Here is a 20,296-nt window from a genome sequence, read left to right on the forward strand (position 1 = left end):
GGGTAGTCATGGTACCTGTTGTCGTGGTAGGGGCAGCCACGGTGCTTGTTGTCGGGGTAGGGGCAGCCACGGTGTCTGTTGTCAGGGTTTGGGTAGCCACGGTACATGTTGTCCTGTTTTCCATCTTTTCCCCCTTTTCCCCCCGAGGGTGCTGCATAATATCAAGCAGTGTTTGGTAGATATTGGCCAGAGCCCAGCACAGTGCAGCGAGTTGTATGTCTTTGGAATAGCCACAGCATTTTTCTTTCAAATATTCTGTCACTTCATAAGGGTTCTGTAGTTGTTCGGGAGTGAACTTCCAAGTCACTGGCGGTGAGAAGTTCTCTAGATACTTGCCCATATGCTCCCACATGCCGTGCCACCCATGAGTCTCCAGCTTTGGGGGAGATCTCTGAGTGGTACTCTTAAAGAGCGTTTTTGTAGCCCTAAACAAGACCTGAAACATATTCAGGAGGCATAGCACTAACAGCACATTGGCTTGCGCATCCCAAGGATATTCAAAATTCTCAAAAGCTGTTGTAATTAGTCGGAAGGAGAAGAGGGAGGTGAACGGACGGGGGGAGGTATCCCCCCCTAATTTCCCCATGGATTGGGTGTAATTACCAATAAAATCCGACAGAAGGCGCCCAAAGTATGGAAATGATATCACTGCCTCATACAGATACCAGCTTAACCTCATGACCAGTGATGTAATCATTTCATAAGTCGACATTGCCCAGTACAGCAAAATGATAATCCCAATCACTCTCCCAGAGATGAGATACGCAACTACAGGCAATACATAGAGCATATAAGAGCTTACAAAACGCCACCATGTAAACAAATGAAACAACATTGTGACTAACATCTATATATCTAAGAAATGCGTTTGGCAAATTTGTTTCAACACGCTCTGGCCAGATCTGTCGTTATCTCAACCCTTTTGCCCCACGTTGGGCGCCAAAAAGGACTGTCGTGGTTTCAGCCCGGCTGGTAACAAAGGACCACGCAGCCGCTCGCTCACTCCTCCGCCCCCCTCCGGTGGGATGGGGAGGAGACGGAGGAGAGAAAAGGAAAAGAAACTGGAACCTCGAGGGTTGAGATAAAGGCAGTTTACTGGGACAAACACAAAAGAGATTACAACAACAACAACGGCACTAATGAAAAAAGGTATACAAAAAAGAGTGATGCACAGTGCAACTGCTCACCACCCGGGACCCGACGCTCCGCCACTTCCCCCACCGAAAAAAAACAGAGCCCACCCCCCGGCCCGCTCCCCATTTATATACTGGGCAGGATGTCACATGGTATGGAATAGTTCCTTGGCTAGTTCAGGTCAGCTGCCCCGGCTATGCCCCCACCTCCCAGGTTCCTGTAAAAATTAACTCTATCCCAGCTGAACCCAGGACACCCTGCTTCCACTGACAGAAAATATATACTGTTCATTATTTTGATGCAAATGAAGGAACAGTTAATCATCTGCTTTAAAACTAAGGTTCTTGGGCATTATTTAATTCCCTAAGCCAGCAAACCATGTATTTGTATTTATACAAATTGATCTCGCCATTGCCATGTTTAAAACAAAACACATACTAAGAGCAGTGAATTCTGGCCTATAAGCCCCTTCCTCTTCTATGTTTGCTTGCATTCAGGTAATTTTTTGGAGTTTGACTTTTCTATTTTTTCTCCCAGCCACTACCCTACCAGCTTCAACAGGCTTGCCCGTATCAATAAAGAAGGCAGGTAAATTAGGCCCTTAATTTGTAATGGAGCCCAAGTTGTTGCAAAACCAGCACGTACTATTAAAAGCACTAGAAGCTAAAAAACACAGTAGGAATACAACTTTGAACTGGATTAGGTGGTCATCTCAATGCAATTCTATACAATGCCTCTCAAGGTTTTGAGGGGAGCTCCAGGCTCTACAGCAATAAAAATACTAAATAACCCTAACTAATGAGCATTCTACTGCTTTTAAACATGCAAGAAAAAAAAAAAATACTGAATGGAAAATATTAATCGGCCTCAATATGAAGACAAAAAGATTATTGATTTTAAAAGTAGTATTTTTTTTTTTGGAATCTGCTCAGTAATATGACCATGAAGAGAAATCTGCTGAGAAAACAAAGGATGACGGAGCTCTGCCGAGCAGTAAACATAGAAAGTAAATTATTTTAAAAATAGATTGCACGGCATAGCTTATACAGTAAGAAAGATAATACTAACAATGATGTGGAAGAACTGAAGGATGTTTTGAATTGAAGACAATGCTTTCGACTTAAAGTTCTAAAAGTGAAGTATCTTTACCCCACTTTACAGAAAACAAGTGCAGTTCATGAGGTAAAAAATACACAGGCTGTGTTATTCCAAACCTACTCGGTATCATGGTAATGTTTAGGCGTTGTTAGCTGTTAGTCATCATGAAAATTGTTTTGAGACTAGCAAATACATTTGCAGAATGGACTGGTTAAGCTTGCCTTTGATTTCCAGGAGTTTTGGGGAAGTTCCCATGTAAGAGTTCACGGCATCACACGGTGAGGCGAGATAAAGCACTTGACGCTTTGGATTTCACTACTAGAAAGTCCCTCTGGAGAGACCACATGATGTGCATTACTTGTATTTTTAGATTTTGGGTATCAGGCTTACTTCATATGACAGCGTGGGCTACATGTTGATCACCCTGTACTGTTAGCCGAGAAACTTGCTACGTGACTTCAGGGTGCTCATTTCCCTCTCTGAAACAGCACTGCTTACTCAGACCGAAACAGGAGGAGAAAAAAGCACTGTGCATGAGAGCACTCTTTCTGGACTACATTCCTCGGACAAGGAACCTTCCCGACCTGTAGGGCAGCCGACTTCCAGAAGTGCCGAATGATCCCCCCTTTGCCCTTCAGCGCATCTCTTCATGCAACCAAGAGCGTTGCGAGCTCCCTTCCCTTTACCCAATCCCCTTGCTAAATTAGTTAAATCAGATTAACCTGTTTTTTTTTGTTTTTTTTTTTTTTTTTTTCATTTTGACCGGGGAGACGATAACACAGGACCCACCGCGTTTCTAAGCACAGAACCGCATTATTAGCATTTCTCTCTCTTTTTTTTTTTTTTTTTTAGCTTTCGGTGTGAAATACCGGCATCCAACACGCACCCCGACCGCAGAACCACACCAAGCAGCCCACGCCCCGAGCAGATACCCCAGACGGGAAGGCGAAGGGGGCTCGGCTCGCCCCGCATGCCCACCACCCTCCCCCCTCCTCCTCCTCTCGGCGGCCCCTCGCCCAGCTCAGCCCCGGGGCACAGCGGCGCACCCCCCGGCCAGGCTAGGAGGACGGGGCGGGGGGGTAGTGTCCGCGTTCCCGACGGCAAGGGCGGCTGGCAGCCCGGCGGGGCGGCGGCTCGGGCTGCCCGCGGGGCTTCCCCCGCCCCGCTGCCTGCGCGCCGTGTGGCGGGACGGCGGGGGCGGAGGAACCGGAGGGGGGGCCGGGCCAGCGCCGCCGCCACCGCCGCCGCCGCCGCTCGGCTCCGCCTTTCCCGCCGCAGCTCTCAGTCCTGGAGCGCCGCTCGGCTGCCAGAGGGAAGCCGCCACCTGCTCCGGTGCGGAGTCGCTCCTCAGCTGCGCGCCGAGGAGGGAAGAGCAGCCGCCCCGCCGCCGCCGCCTCTGCGCCCGGGAAGTTACCGCTCCTCCCGCCGCCGACGGACAGCTGCCGCAGCCGCCGCCGACTCCCGGTCTCGGAGGGGGAGAAGTCGCCGCCCCGCTCCGCCGCCAGAGGGGAAGAGCCGCCGCGGGCGCTCCGCCACCGCCGCCGCCGCCGCCTCCCGGTCCCGCCGCGGGCAGGCGGGATGATGGAGCCCCCCGCCGCCGCCTCCTGCCGCCGCCGCCGCCGCCCGCTGCCGCCGCCCCTGCTCTGCCTCCTGCTCGCAGCCCTCTGCCCGCGGCCAGGTAACGAGCGAACGAGCGAGCGCCCGCCCGCGGGAAGGGGCGACCGCGCCGTCCCGACCGCGCGTAACTTGGCGGAGCGGAGGCCGGGGCCGCAGGTGGCGGCGCCCGCCCGCGGCTCGCTGCTGCCGGCGGGGCCGCCCGCCCGCCCGCCCGCTCCCCCTTGGCCGGAGCGCCCCGACACCTACCGCGGGGTCTCTGCGGCGGAGGTCGTTCCCGGCCGTTGCTGCCCTCCGCATCCCGTTTCGCCTCGGCGGGGAGCGGCCGGGCGCCGGTCCCCTCCTGCCCCCGGCGAAGGCGGCCGGTGGGGCGGGCTGACGCCGCGTCTCCTGAGGGAGAGGCAGGAGCTGCCCCGGCCGTGAGGGGGGCCGAGAGGCCGGCGGGAGGCGGCGGTCTCGCCTTTCCCCGTGAGAAGCGCCGGCGGGGTCCCTCCGGGGCGTTGTCGGCCGGCCGGGCGCTGCCCCCCACACCCCCCCCCCCACCCCTTCCCACACCCCCACGGGAGTGCGAGCCGACTCTCGGCGCGGCGCCCGTTTCGCTTCCAGGCTTGAGCGGCACGTCTCCGCGGCGAGCCGCCTCCAACTTCGGCGCTTCAGCCGCTTCTCCCCTCCCCGCCTTCAGGGGCCGACGGCTGCCCGCCGCTTTCGAGCCGCTGGGGGGAGCGGCGCGGGCCGGGGGGCGCCCGGGGAGCGCCGTCGGTGTGTGATGCCGGGCGGGAAGCGGCGGGCGTGGGGGGGCGGCCCCGCTGTCGGCCTCCCCGTGCGCGGGCAGCCCGGGTCCCGCGCGTGGTGGCAGCGCTGCGTGGGGTGAGGCTGCTCCGGCGGGTCGGGTTCGCGTGGGTAACTTCTCCTCCCCCCCCCCCCCACCGCGAAAGCGCTTTCGAGGCGTTAGGGAAGCGGGAAGGCGCCGGGAGTGTTAAATACCCTAATTGTTCTGGGAATATCTTGGCCATGAGGTGTTTGTAGGCTTTATTTTGTAAATATTGAGCGTGAAAGTGAAGTCTGAGGGAAAAGCTGTGAAGTGAGGAGTTCTGCATTCAGCGCGGAAACCGTCTCATTATTCTTGTAGAAAGAGCGTCAGCCTGTGGTAACATTCTGTATTGCTTTAAGAAACGGCTTCGCCTCCCTCTTGCCTGCCTTTGCAACAGCGAAGGGTTTTGCAGAAGTGTTGGGAGTTGGTGGCTTTTCAGTCCTGGCCTCTGCCTCGTTATTACGTGCTCTCCGGTTAACCATTTACAGGCAGTGTGTTCTCATCGAAAGGCAAGATAAGAGCAGACCTTTTTCACTAGATGTGTTTATGCTTGTTTTGTACAAGCTCTAGTTAAGTAGAAAATGAGCTACAGCAAGAAGGTAAGGCTGCCGAAGCTTTAATTTCAATTAGAATAGTAAAAAAGCTCCGAACAGAACCAAAAGCAATATTGGAACCGTAAGCAATACGTCAGGCTGTTCTGCTCGGCTTTTGCTTTGGCAAATACAATGTATAATCGCTGTAGGACATAAAAAATTACCAGTCTTGGTGGCAGAGCTTGCAAAGAATACTGGTTCCTGTGATGTAGCAAAAGTCTTCAGGAAAGATTGTTCATTTTATGAAGCCTTAAAGGCATGGGGAGTATCCGGAGAGATAAGCACCTCGCCTTCGAAGAAGCAAGGCTTGGCCCCCGTGGGGAGATTTATCCCGGTAAATACGAAATGATCTCGCTGATAGCGTGTGACTCTCTACGTTTTCCCATTGAAGAGAACGTGAAACCATAAAATATTTTATCTCGAGGGTTGTGTTGATTTTGTCTCAAGGTGTATGAAGAGATGGGACTTGACCACCTGTGATCTAAATAGATTGGTGGTAAAACCATGTACCTAGTTCCTTCTGCTCTTCATTTCTTCCTTGCCTCCTCAAGGAGAAGCTCAGGCTAACTGTGTAGGCAAATACATATGGGGAGAAACCAGCCTCACCTCAGCTTAGACATTTTCCCTGCACTGCTGAAAATGCCTGGAAAACCTAATATAAGATTTAAACCTCTAGTTCTCTGTTTATTCTGAGGAGTATAAAAGATACTTAAACCTAAAAATATCTATTAAAAGGTGTTGATATTGCTGTAGCTTCACATTTTTTTTTTCTCCTTGCTATCTCAGCTATTTTAGATGATAGCTAATTTGCTATCATCTACAACAAATTCTGGATATATTACTCTATCATGGTGCTTGGCTTTGGGGAATTCCATTTCAGGCTTGCATATGGAAAGCAATAGATAAGCTATTAAAAGCATATTAAAAGTTGGTGGGCATCAGGTATAGATATATGCAGCAATATTCAAGCTGACTGGGGATCCTTATGAGAAATTTTCAGTTTCTTTCTTCACAGAATAAGCTGACCAGGGAGATATGCGTTTTAAAAAAAAAAAAAAAAAAAAAAAGGAGGGGGTCCAAGTCCGCATTTGGTACTAGGAGACTAACTCTCGGTCAGACTAAATGAGAATACCAATTAAAATCTCATACTTTTCTAGAGGAAATGACTGTATGTGAAGAGAAAGTCAGCTCTTAATCAGGAGCTTAATCATGACCTTTGTAAAGCTTCCCCCTCCCCCTGCTTTCTGGTAAATTGTAACTATGGAGCTCAGTCTCTCATACTATGTTTTATTACTGAAGACTTGTTACATATTGCTATATTGCGTAAGGGTAATGAGACTGTAATGTGTAGTCTTGTCATTCACATGACACTTGCTGTGTTCTCTCTCCTGACTACGTTCTTTTGCCTGGTATATCTGGTGTGACATTCATCTAGGGAAACCGGTTTTCTGTATTAAGATCTGAAGTTCACATGGGTTTTCTGAAACTCCAGTCAGGAAACGTCTGCACCATGTATATATGTTTCGATATGCTATGTGTCTGTGGTCCAGTACACAGGTGTAGCAAAGTCAGACTCTTTTTTAAATGAGCTATAAGTTGTTAAATTGTTTGCTTTGGGAAGTGTCTGATATGTTTAAATTTTTTTTTCCCCCTTTTGGTCTGAATATGCTGGAAAAGTCTCTCAACATAAATTATTTTTCTTCTTGTGCTCTCCCCTCCTCTGCTGGGTTTCTAGCACTTCTCATAAGGCAGAGAGGAACAACAGAAAACATCCAGGTCTGTAAATCTCTGAAATTTCAGCCCATTGATTTTTACTGGAGAATATATATGTTGTTATGTTCATGAAATAAATACCTCTGTCGTAAGTCATGTTTAATTCCAAGATATCTTATTTGCACTTTCCAACCTGTGTAAGAGTAATACCCTTCCTTACAGTACCATCCATTCTCCTTCCTGAAAGTAACCTAGGATGCTAATGTGTAATCCCAGGGTAAATAGTTTCAGCTGTCTTTGTAGTAGAAGTTAAGCTATTCATGGGTTTATTTCCAGCAGAAAGTTTTGGGGAGCAGAATCTCTACATATTTATGCAAGGTGACACATGAAGGGGAAAATAACGAAAATAACAGTAAGTGTTTTACATAATGCAGATTACAACTGTGTGACCAGGATAAACCCATCTTCTCTATTTTCTTCAAAATAGCCTACTTCTGTAGTGTGGCTTATAGTCGTAAGCTGTAAGAGTGCTCACTGCAGATTTCCATGACGTCATATCTGATTACATATGGTGCAGAAGGACCTCATATAAAAACAATATTACTGTACTGGCAATAGCTTTAATGTGTTGGCCGGTCATACCTCATCACAGGACCATGGGCTTTTTGTAGGTTCCTACCACAGGGACTTTCTGGAGAATATTTTTTTGTTGAAGTGGTTTTGGACTGGTTGAGTGAAACAAAAGTGGATTGCTGGATAGGAAACCAGCTACGGAGGAGCTGAGCCTATCTGTATGTACTTTGAGCCTATTAACACTTGAGATACTGAATATGCAAACATTACAGTAGCTATAATTTGTCATTGGATCTCCTAACACTAGATGATCAATATTCAGTTTCCCCTTTTTGTGACCTGCACTACATGACTATAAGCATGATGGTCACAGATAAGCTGGCTCAAGGTCTGGTCTGCAGTACTTGTTGCACGGCTGTTTCACATGTGGGAGGTTTGTGGGTTTTGGGGTTTTTTGGGTTTTTTTGTTTGTTTGTTTGTTTTATACTACCATGCTGATTGTGGAAACTGTTTTTTCACATCACTAGTAGTATGGTTGTTTTAGTATGGTCTTGTTTAGTTCTGCAGACTCTGAGACAGGGCTAGACTTTACGTATTGGTTTTTTGAGAGATACTGCTGTATCTAAAAACCATAATCTTCAGGCTCTCTGTTCAGTGCTCCTCAAGGTTCCTCTGGGTTGGCTAGTGTATAGCTTTTTCCTCTGGTAATATAATCATTTTTTATTAGAAAAGGCGTGTAAACTGCAAGGCCACGCTTGTAAGAGAATTGAGGACCTGTTGCAATGTGCTGATTTCTCTTGAGTTCCTCTGCTTTCAAGAAAAATAGTTACACTTCCATGCACTGATGCTCAAATGAGAGACTCTTCAAGAACTGTAAATGCTGTAGGGTGATAATTAGAATTGACTCGAGCAGAACGTGATTTTTCCAGGAAAAACTGAATATTAACAACTCCCCTTGATTGGAAATTGTTGAGCATTATCTTCCCTGAAGACAAGGCTTTGACCTACATGTTCTTTATCTTGGTATCTTTTCTTTAATAAGAACAGGATGAATACTGAAGGAGGCTGTACATTCCTGTCTTTAATATGCTTGAAAATGAATCTCATCTTACAGAGAGGAGATTGCAGTACAATTAGTATGCTGACAATCCACTACCGGCAGCGATCAGATCAAGTTTCTTCCTTTTTTCTTTTCTGGTTTTGTTTTGGTTTTCTTCTTCCCATATGTGTTTTATTGAGGATGGCTTGAATTGCAGTTTGTCCCACACCAGCAGATGTTAATCTATTGCTCCAAAGTGGCAGCTTTTTTGAGGAATACCTGCCTAGCTTAAGATTAAATTGCTTTTCTTATCATGCATATAGGTCTCCAGAAAGGCAAATAAATATTTACTTATTAAAACAACTGCTGTTTCTACTGAACTGGTATTTTTGTTGTTGATAAGAAATATGCCTCTTCTGGGAGGTGAAAAAGAGAGAAAATGATAAAACAGTGGAAAGAGCGCTCCTGCTGCTTTAGGGTATGATTTTTAGAGGTTATCAGGGGTTAGAACAGTTCTGTAACGTTTGGTTAGAAAGCATTTGAAGTGCTTTCAATAGCAATGGAAATACTAAGCTGTTCCCGTGATAACAAGCAAAAAGTGCATTCTGTGATTTAATGAGTGTTTCAGCAGTCTATATATCCATATTATCTGTTTTCAATTAAGTTGTACTCTGTATAATTAACCCCTTATTGAGAAGAAAAACTTGAAATGCTTGAACAGCATTCGTGCATTGCGTTTTGTGCTGTCGTAGCCCCTTCTGTAGCACCTTCTGCCATTGTTAAACATGGGTATTGGTCACAGCTATTTTGCTCCTGAGGGAAAGCGCTCAAACGTCAGTCAAATTTTAAACATCTCCTCAGGTCTCATGGGCAGCAGAAGTCCCCAGCGCTGAAGCCCCGGCAGGCTGGTGACATTTTGGCCTGTGTGAGAAGCTCTGTGTGGTGGCTGTCCCCTTCCCTTGGCTAGCTCTCTCATGCAGTGTACCTGGTGGGTGCATCCCAGCTGCCCGGGCTGGAAAGTTTTGGGTTTAAAAGAGAACATTGATTCTGACCGTAGTTGGCATCTTTTAAACTTGAAGAGATATTGGCAGCTAATTCAATAGAGGGAGCTCCGCTACCTTACTGCTAGAAGCAGCGCATCTCTGCTTTTCCCAGACTTCTGGCTTCAGCTTGAAAGTTATGTTAAAAGTCTTTTGTTTCTTTGCAGTGCTCTGTGGTGCCAGGCTTTGTTTCTGAAAGCATCTTACTTTTATCACAGGCTTCCTGTTGCATGAAGGAGAAGGAAGGACAAATCTGAATCACGTAATAGGCAAAGCCAAAAAGATGACTCAGTTAGAGATACTTCTCTTCTGCAGCAAGGCATTGTGTGTGTTTTAAATAGATACGTTGCAGAATCAGGTTTTGAAATGACCTTTCCTTGCCGGGGCGGGGGGAGCTGGCTTCATGGAGAAGCTCAGAAAGAATTAGAGTAAAAAGAGGGTACTTTCCAGGGATGAAATGGGCCAAGAGTGGTGTTGCATGCAATAGGGTACAAACAGGATAAAGGAATGATTGCACTAGATAGACTGTTGTGGCAAGAGAAAGGCAGAATGTTTCCAGTAAGATGTCTTAAGTAGGACCTTTATTTAACAAAAGTGATTCTTCCAGTAAGTTCTTCTAGGATCATAAAGGAACTCTGGAATATGTATGCCGTTCTGTAAACAGAGTCTGGATCCTGGGCTATTGTAAAAGAAAGCCACCTTAAGTATGTGCTTGTATGCTTTTAACTCATTCTGTGTCTCTATCGCAGAAACAGGTACACACAGAAAGCCGGTAACTGTTCTGCAAACCTAGGACTTTATATTTTAATAGCATCATTTTCTGTTTAAAATATTATCTCTCATCAGACTATTTTGACACTAATTATGAAGGCCCATTAAGGACCAGCCCCTTCTTAAATAAATAAATAAATAAATCCTTTAAATTGAGTCGCCTTCAAGTAAACTTGTAATGAACTCGGCATTATTCTTCAGTCAGATTAATCCTGCACAAATGCCCTTTATCATTTGACTTGCTGCAGAAGTTGCATATTTTTTCCTAATTTTTCAGTTTAACTCAAGAAAATAACCATAGATATTGGATAACAAAACAGATGTAGCTTATATACAGCTACATTCAAATGTGGCATTTTATATGACTGACTGACGTATTTCAGGTCTTTGTTGTTTGTTTTTTTTTAATGTGACTTTTGGGGGTTTTCTTTAGCAAGTGGAACTACTTATTTTTCAAGAACTCGCTGTGGAGTTGAGTGAATTTATCATGCTGGCCAGGAAGAATTGCTAAGGCTCATATTTTAGAAAGATGAGAGGGTTGATGCAGTTCATCTGTGAGGTGGAATGGTAAATGTTCACATAACGCTCTAACTGGGTAGCTTACGGAGAATACCTTTTTGAACTGGGCTTAAAAATGGACAGTTGAATGCAAGTGTGAAGTTTTAATGTTATTTGTGAGCTGTGGTTCTTTAATTGCAGTTTCTGAATTTTTTTGCTGTTGATTATCTAGAGTATTAGCCCAGGTATTACTCCATTTTGTTGTGGAATTTTGTTTCATGAAATGTAGAAGCCAACATCCATTTAGCTAAGTGACTTCTGTGACTCATCCAGAAAAAGTCCTGTTTGTTTGTTGGCTTATTCTAGTTGTTTTGGAGAGCAGAGATGAACTTAATGGCCTACATCTACAAAGACATACATAGAAGAGAAAAAGAAAGATGAAGAATGGAATATTTAGGGAGGATTTGGGGAACTTCAGTGTAGCTGTTTAACTTCAGAAGAGAGAAGGATTCTGAATAGATTCCTTCATTCCTGATACTGCACATCAAGTTGTATAACAAGTGCTTTCATATAGAGAAGATGATAGGGTAAGTATTATCTTAAAATTCACTCATTGACACAGCATTATGGGATTTGCTTTCTCAAATTAGGGAAGTTAAAAGTTTCTGATAGTGCCAACAAAGTCATGTGCTGACAACCGGTGACGTAAATCAAGAAAACATTTGCATCTTATACTTGACAGCTTGAAAGGTTAGCAAGGGGATAATTTTTCCAACTTTAATTCATGGCTGAGATTTTTGTCAAGTCTGTTTAACATTACTCCTCAGTTCTCAAACTACTGCAGAACTTACTGCTAATCTTGCACCCTGTCTACAAATAGAAGCAATAAAGAAGTCAGTATTACGAATGTCCTACCAGCTTCTCTTTATGAGTGAAATACATTTCTTACTATTGTGTTTCTGCACAGACAAGAGTGCAGACAGTTCTACTGTTTAAAACAGTCACCAATATATAAGGAAATAATGACAGTGACTTCGTATTGCATAAATTTACATTTTGCATCTTTGTCGTCAATATTAGTGCAATTTTTTGTTAAATATTTAAAACTTCCAGAAAATGTTTTGCCCTAGTAGTTTAGCTCTTGACATGGCTTCTGTAACAGGGCTTTGCCTTTTGGAGGGGTAACTGTTCCGCAGTTCAGTTTGACCTGGCTCATTGCACTACTGTTGAATGATGCAACAGGTTCTGTCTTAGCTTTGAAGTTTAAGTCCTTAGTATAACCTTTACCCTAAAGGTTTAACCCCACTTAACGGTGTGGTGCCCCACAGCAGAAAATTCCTAAGTGTCTACGTGAATCTCTGATGTCGGAGTGGGGCTTCTGAAATTTTACCTGCAGGTTTGTCAAGGGTCAAGTTTTGGTATTTCATCCAGACTCAGTTGTATCTGCAGGTCATTTCTTGTCGTTGCTTATCACTTTCTCAAGTACCCTGCAGTGTTAAATCTAAAACTTCTGCACAGCTTCTGGGGGTGGCAGGGGGAGGACTCTAAGGCTTTTGAGATAGTGGAAAATAAGTGGCATGTTGCAAGGGTGATAACCATGGATGTAGAAGCAGCAGGTTAACCATTTTTTAATTTAGATTCACAGAATTTATTTGGCATCTTCGATGCATCTTAACATGGCGTATGCCTGGTTTGTTAGAAAGAAGGTTCTTTCCTTATCTCAAAAGAGTCATAAGCCCTTGGTGTCTGCAGCCACAAGGAAGCCGCTATAGGACCAGGGAAGGCAAACTTTCTGGCCTATGCATCAAAATGTTGGTATATCGGAGGGCCGTAAGAGATGTATTATGTCTGCCTGAGAGCCAAAGGGATAGCAGTGGGGGGAATGAGAGTTGTGTTTTTTCAGAGGTCTTGTCATGGGAGTGGGGGTGTAGCTGGGTGTTGGGGCATGCTGGCAGCATTAGGCTCTGCAGAACCTGCTGGCTGTCATCGTCCCGCAGACGGGGGGACTTGGGGCACCGCTCCAGCCACCGTGGCGGCATGGCTTGGTGAGGGCAGCTTTGGCGTTACTCTTGGACAGCGTGCAACTCAAGAGCCAGAGGCCAGAAACTCTCTGTAATAGTGGTCACCTATAGTGTCCGTGGTGGCTGCTTCCTTCCCACTACATAAGAAGGGAAGGGTCTGTATTCTTCCCAAGCGTGAGAAATTCCCTTCTTTTGCTGGGGGCACGCTTACCCTCTGAACTGCTGCAGAGAGGTATCTGCTTACTTTAGGGGCGTCCCATTTTTTCTCCTGCTCTGAATGGTGTGCAAAGCACTCTGTGGGTCCCTTTTTAATCGTGAGGTCCATCTGCAAATACAGCAGCGATAAGGAAGGATGGACTTCAGCATATTCGGTATGCTCGCGATCTTTGCCTCTCTTTCCATTGCATCCGTGGCACAGGGCATAGAGGAATGAATAACGCAGTGTTTCTTTAATGAATGCTGAATGGCTGAGTGAGCTGCCAGAAGCTTTACCCAGAAAGAAGCAGGGTGTTGTGAGGGGCGATATCCGCACCCGGAGGAGGAGAGGCAGGTGAATCGTTTAGCTGGAATTTACTGTCCAGTTTTATTAGATGTGGGAGTAGTTTTGAAGACTGAAGTTGATGGTTCAGCTCAAAAGCTTGTTAATTTTTCTGGGCAGAAGTAGTGCTTTTCAACTGTTTCTTGAAGTGAATTATTGTTAGAGTTCTATATATGGTTACTTCTGAGGGCCATGTGTAAGCTTCACATTTGGAAGTTTTGCGTAAGTATGTATAAAAACCTAGCCCTCTTGGTATGGTGGGGTGCTTTTTCTTGGGGTGTGGATTCTAATTCACAAAAGCCTCATAAATAGCTTGCTTTTTCTTGCTTTTCGAGTGTTCGATAGTGCTCCTTCTAGGCGTCATCATCTGTAAACAGCAATGATGTTCTGAGAAGCTTTTCATGTAAGCATGAAAGAGCTCAGCATGCCGGGGACCATGACTCCTTGTGAGGAGGCTCTCTTCATGCAATAGAATAAATATTTGTTACTTTTTTGGACATACTGTACAGCACAGACTTTTTTTTATAACTGCAGAAGGAGGTTGGTGTCTCATAGTCTGCAAGATCTGTGACAGAGTGTGGTAAACTCTGCATAAAAGTTGAGGGACCCTGTTAATTGAAAATGGTAATAGAAGCTTTAAGGGGAGTATTGCAATAAAAATCTTTATTTTCATGCTAAACATTTTTGTAAAGTCTCCATGGAGTTTTTTTGGTGGGGTTTTTGGTGGTTTTGTTGCTTTGTTTTTTTCTTTTCTTTCTTTAAAGGTGAACCATTACTCCATCTTTAGGAAAGGAGGGAAAGATAGGTACTAGGAAAAAAAAAAAGTTTTATCCAGGCTTGCGTTAATTCCAGGAGTAAGATTAAGGCCTAAATCTTCCATCTGTTAATAAAATGCTCAGCTTGGCAGTTTTGCATTATCTTCCCTAATGGCAACTATAAAGGAAAAAAAACCCCACAAAGTTTCTTTGATTCCCTCTGCTCAGGGAAGAGTGAGGACTGGATGTGGGTTGAGGGTTGGGGTTTTTTTTTTTTGTTTGTTGGTTTATTTTGGTGGTTTTTTTTAAATATCATTTAATGAAAGAGGAAAGTGATCGATGGTCTCCTGAGTGAGTGGCACTGTATGCCAGGCTTTTCTAACAGTGATGTTTGTAGACAGAAGGGAACTGTTGTGAATTGGGACTGAGAGTGGCTTGGGAGAGCCACTTTTTCCTTGGACGTGTCAGCACTCCCAAGCTGTTAAGCCACGGTGGAAGTACTACAGCATGCATTTCATTTAAGAGGAGTTGAATGAATCGTAGAATCATAGAATCGTTTAGGTTGGAAAAGACCTTTAAGACAGAATCCAACCGTCAACCCAACATCACCATGCCCACTGAACCATGTTGTGAAGTGCCTCATCTACGTGTTTTTTTGAACACCTCCAGGGATGGTGACACCACCGCTTCCCTGGGCAGCCTGTTCCAATGCCTGACAATGCCAAGTGGTCTGGCCTAAACTCTGGCACTCCAGTGGTGAAAAAAATTATTTGAGTTTTATGTTTCATGTGGCATTTGCTTGAGCTACACATCAAACAGTGAACGCTTTGCAGCCTTTGGCTGCTTGGTAGTACTTTTAGTTGCAACTGCAAGGCTAGAAAACTTTGTATGGGCTACTCCTGCAATGGATGCGCATCCTTGGTAGTTGCTATTGCCAACATGCTGATAGCGAGTCTGCAATGCTTAACCTTGTGCAAATTATATTTGCAGATGTGCCAGATGAATTGTGTGTTAAAGAGCTCTCCCTGTGTCAGGGGTAGCCAAACTTTGCCCTGCAAGGCTCAGAGGGTGGGAATTACCGTGTGATCTGAACCTGAACAGCACATGTCCAGGTTAGAAAGCTCCGGGAGGTCCAAATCCCGCCAAGACTTGGAGCAGGAGCTGCGTTTCCTCTGAGACAGTATTTCTTCCCTCTGTTGCAGGAAAGGACTAGGCTGAGCATTTAGCGACTCTCAAGGCAGCCTGGCAGTGTCAGCCAGCATCTGCAGCTGAGGAGCATCAGTGGCTGTGTGATTTAGCCCTGGGACTGAGCCCTTGTGTGGGCTTTAACTGTGCCTTCCAGATACTGTGTTTTGTATATCGCTGGGTGTGATTTCTTCTACTGATGACACACCCAAGTGGAGGTTTAAAATTTTGTGAAGTGAGTTGGTTTGCAGATTCACACTGAAAAAGTTGCTGCTTTTCTGCCATGTTATTTGGAGGGGAGTCTGAACTTGTCTTTCCAAGATCATAGGAAAGGGAAAAAGATACAAAAATGGAATACTGAAATTCTTACCCACTGCTTTTTATTCTTTTTGCATCTGATGTTTAAGAAAAAAAAGTGTAAGGTCTTTGGTTTAAAGAAAACAAAATAACATAATAGAGGCATTTTTTATTTATAAACTGCACTTGAACATCAAAAGATACTTGGGAACATTTCAGGCTGAGAAATAGAAAATACTTTTTTGCTAGCATATTGTTTGCTAAACTTCACTGTGTCATTGACCAGTATATGTCTCTGATCTGTAGGTTTCAGAGAGCGAAGGCTTTAGAGGTAAGAACAATTAAGGAAAGCTAGAGTATTTAGAATTGCAAGAACAGCACTTTGAATCTTGATGGGTTGTATTAATGTGAAAAGGAAGATGGATTGGTTTTATACTTAAAAGTTCCATTTTCTTCCACTGCTCTGTAAGCAAATGTTTTGGCTGGAGCACATAGGAGCTAGCTGAAAGAGAAGTTTGCTGTCAGTAATCAATGATCGGGCCAAAGAGACGGATCTGCACCTCTGCAGGGAGTGGCATACACAAATAAAAAAAGGCAAATAGCTTACTTCCAGCATGTTAAACCAGGTGTATCCCTAAAGCCTGTGAAAAGAAATAATGTGGCAAAAATCATGGAACGGGGGCTTTGCGACAGAAACCAGGAAGGACGAAAGGTCATTTGGGAAGGCTTGTAGAAGGACGCTGCCTGGACAGGAGGGGCAGCCATTTTGACGGCCAGGAGGAGCTGTAGCTGGCACGCGTGAGACTTGCCCATCTCATGGACGCGAGTTTCCAGAGAACAGTCAGCTCAACCTGAGGGGAACTCGGCATTTGGATCTGGCTCGTCACATCCACGGCCGCTGAAGAGGCAGTGGGAAGTGGTGTTTGTGGGGGAGAGCGGGCGGGCGGGCGGTGGCAGGAGGAAGGAAGCCGAGGGCCCCAGCCACAGCGGTGCAGAGCCAGCGTGTGCTGCCTCTTTCCCTTGTATGGCTGGCGGGCCTGTGGAGGCAGAAGTCTGGATGGAGGAGGAACGTCATCCGCACAGAAAGGGCATCTGGACTTTTGCTCGCAAGTGAAACAAGTTGCAAAAGAAGAACAGAAAGCTTTCTGGGAAATGGCGGGGTTAAGGAGAACCCTTGGTAAGAGTATTTTGAGGGAGAGGAGCAGGAACAGGTAGGAAAGACACCAGAGAGCGGGGGGGGAACCAAATTTCAAGATACACAGTGCCTGCTTTTCCCTGCCTATATCACCACATGCTTTCCTGGGTTTGGCAGTTACTCTGCCTCCTCCCTTTCCTTTCACCTGCTGTAATTAGCAGGCCATCCCCCTTGGTCAGGACCATGTACTGCCACTGTACTTGGCGCTTCATGTTCCCTTCTTGTCAGCCATACAATTTAGTGTTATTTCCTGCCTTGGGAAGACATCTGCTTCCCCCCCCAGGGATTTCTTAAAGCTCAAGTGCTCCTACCCTGGGGTTACATGGCCTGTGCTCTTAGGGCGACTGCCTGGACTAACGCACCCTTTTCTGGACAACCTCCCCTCTCCATTCTTGGGTCAGTACAGGTAACCCGAAAAGCTGTTCATGCCGACAGGTTTTTTTGTGTGTGTGTGTGTGGGAGGCGGGGGGAACCCTGAATATTTTCTTTGAGTCATAAGAGGCTTGGTGTATGAGGTAATGTGTCAGGGAAAGAGTGTCATGTGCTGAGCATAATCACTCGGTGACCTAAATGTCTGTCTCTGTCCTGTTGAGCTATCAGATGTTCTCTGGAGGAACGTGCACCTCATGCTGTGGTCATTCAACATGGTCAAGAAACTCGGTCTCTGGAACAAAACAGCCTATAGTCTTACAATGCATTTTTACCAGTTCCAAAGAAATCTAACATTAGTTGTTTAATATGAATGCTGTAATAAGTGCAGCTGTGTCGCCCACTGCTGCTGAAATTGCAACTGTCAACCATTTTTCTAGTCTGAGCCTTTTCATGCTGTGTCTATAACTGAGGTGGGGAGCATCAGACTGTAGTAGTTGACAGATGCTGTAAACCTACAACAGCAATTGTGCTAAGTGACAAAATCCAGAAATTAAGCTAACTCAACAGTTCTGGGCCATGATCCATCATGTGTCTGAACACCTAGCTTTGAAATTATTCAAGTATTTAAATATATTCTTATGGACCTAATTTTTAGGCTAGGAGTAGCAGGGTCCCTACAGAGGGGGGCCCAGGAGGACACGGTAAGCTGTAAGTGCTGGCGTAGAGGCTGTTAGGCTCCTGGATACTGTCTGTGAGTCATAGCATGTTTCTGCTCCTTGCAGAGGATGTCTGGCTAGCACAGCTCACAGAGAAATGGTTCAGGTAGGGGGTTGATCTAGTTCAGTGTTCTCAAGTGTGATGCAAGTTCACCTCTTTGGCTGACTTTTTAAGCCTCTGTTTTTAAATTGCACACACATGATTCTTCCATCTATAAAATATAATATATGAGAGGGGCTTTTTTTTTTTTTTGTGCCTGTCAGCAGGGAGTATGCAGCTTACTAAGCTTTCTTGAGTATAATTTTAAATGGAGAAAATGCTTCTATATAAACTGAGATTATCTCATCACAATATTTTTATGATTGTTAATTAAAATGTGAGGAAATCCTTTCGAGCAGATTTGCAGTTTTGAGACTTTTATGAGACTTAACATGAGATCTATTTTTATAGTTATGCTTTCTTATTAGTTTTGAGATTAGGATATGCTTAAATGCATGGCTATCAAATCCTGTGATGATTACTTGTTTATTTTGCAATGTAGACTAATTCAGTTATGGTCCCATTCATGTGTTGTTTGTGTCCCACTTTTCAATGAGATATTGTAGTGCCTTATTGTTATTGCTATTTAAAATAAACTCCCAGAATAGTTTTAATTTGGACTTGTTTTTTGGGTTTTTTTTTTCAATATTAACTTTCAGTGAAGCATATTTTGTTAGGTTACTGTGAATAATGACCATTTAGGTTGTTCCAACTCCTGGAAATTCATTTTCATCAGACTGGAAGACTATAAAATGTAGCTAGTCGTGGTCATCCTTTCTTCATTTACAAGAGACTTAATTAAAAAATTGCCTTGATGTAAGTGGAAACCTGTAAAATCTTGGCTCACAGTGCATAGAATTGTGATAGGAAGAAAGACCTACAGAAAGTTTACTGGGAAAAAGTGGGAGTTATTAAACACCAATGTGTGTGCCCCGTTCTATTTGCAGCAGACAGGCACGTCAGTGGAAGATTGATTTTTAAGCATGGTGCTTTCGACTTGAACTCGTGCTCAGGCTAAAGAAAGAATTGGAGTGAAGATTTGAATGGGGTTAAACAAATTTTTATTTTTTTTTGCCTTGCTCTAGCCATGCCTGTAATAGCATGATGACATGAATCTTTTAATCACAGGCACATCTGTCATCTCAAACAACACCTTGGAGCTGTTTGATTGCAGAATTTCCCAGTCTAGGAATAATTAAGGCATGGAGAAATGTGATCAGCTGTAAATTGTGAAGGAAGTCGGAGTCCATCAGAAGTGAGTGTGATGAGGATTCAGTCTTCTGCTTTGACCTATTTGTGTTAGTGACCATGTGGAGAGCCTTGTGCTCTAGGCCAGCAGGAGACTATGTAAAGGAGAGAAGGATGCTCTTTTTTTTCCTTGTGGATCATTAAGCACAAGTTTTGGGGTATTTTTGTGAATATCTAGAGAGGAAACACATCAGATAAAGTATTGGGTAGAATAAACAGGGCTAATTATCTTACAGAGTTTAAAGGGAGTATTTTATTAGAGGATCACATTGCTCAAGAATATAATGCATGTTTCCCTGATGCTTCTAAACTAGCCCAGGCACTAGCATGGATGCATTTACGTGAGCAGACTGCATTGTCAAAAGCAAAGCAAGGGAGAGGAAGAAGGAGGGAGAATTGTTTGTTATGCTGGCAGGAATACACATGCTGATGCGAGCTGTGTTTATATTAGCAGAGTATTCTGATACAGCTAATTAATCAGAATTTGTCTACCAAACTATGCCTCAGAGATTATAGTCCTTTTGCAGGTGTTGAAGGAGAAAACAGAGAATGGTTGGAGTCTCACTGTTGCTGATGTTTAATAGAGGAAGTATGTTAAAGGAGTTGTGGCTTTTATTTTTCCATAAGCACATGGAGAAAAATGAGAACAGAAGTTGAAACAAGAAGAAATGAGAAGGGAATGCAGAAAACTTTTAAGAGAATAAGTGGAAGAAATAAAGGCTGGAGCGGTTTTTGTGTGTCTTGTGAGAGAAAGTCATTAAAGGTGGTGGGGAGGTGGACATCTGTCTTTATCTTCAGAGCTGTGGAAGTAGCATGCCCATTCCCTTTTGGTCCTGCCAGAGCTCTTGGTGCTCTCTCCAGTGGTGGTGCCAGGAGAAACACAGGATTACAAGATTTGCCAGATATGTGACACAAATCTGCTTGGGAGACTTGTGGGACAATGATTTATGATTGCACCTGACTCCTAGATTCCTTCCCAGGGAAGTAACTTTGCATCTCATTTTGTCTTGGGTCATTTACCCAGAAATAACACCAAATACACTGA

The 20,296-nt window shown here is 44.7% G+C and overlaps 1 protein-coding gene across 2 annotated transcripts in view; it reads left to right on the forward strand.

Annotated features, from left to right (window-relative positions):
• Positions 1 to 3,449: 3,449 nt before the first annotated feature.
• Positions 3,450 to 20,296, forward strand: part of ALCAM (activated leukocyte cell adhesion molecule) — a 124,763-nt gene continuing 107,916 nt past the window's right edge. For both annotated transcript variants that reach the window (XM_049824730.1, XM_049824731.1), the window contains exon 1: positions 3,450 to 3,910. In XM_049824730.1, coding sequence (XP_049680687.1) covers positions 3,811 to 3,910 — 100 coding nt within the window. In that variant the 5' untranslated portion in view covers positions 3,450 to 3,810. The remainder of the gene's footprint in view (positions 3,911 to 20,296) is intronic.

This window comes from Accipiter gentilis, chromosome 21 (assembly GCF_929443795.1).
Source record: "Accipiter gentilis chromosome 21, bAccGen1.1, whole genome shotgun sequence".
Taxonomy (NCBI): Eukaryota; Metazoa; Chordata; class Aves; order Accipitriformes; family Accipitridae; genus Astur; species Astur gentilis.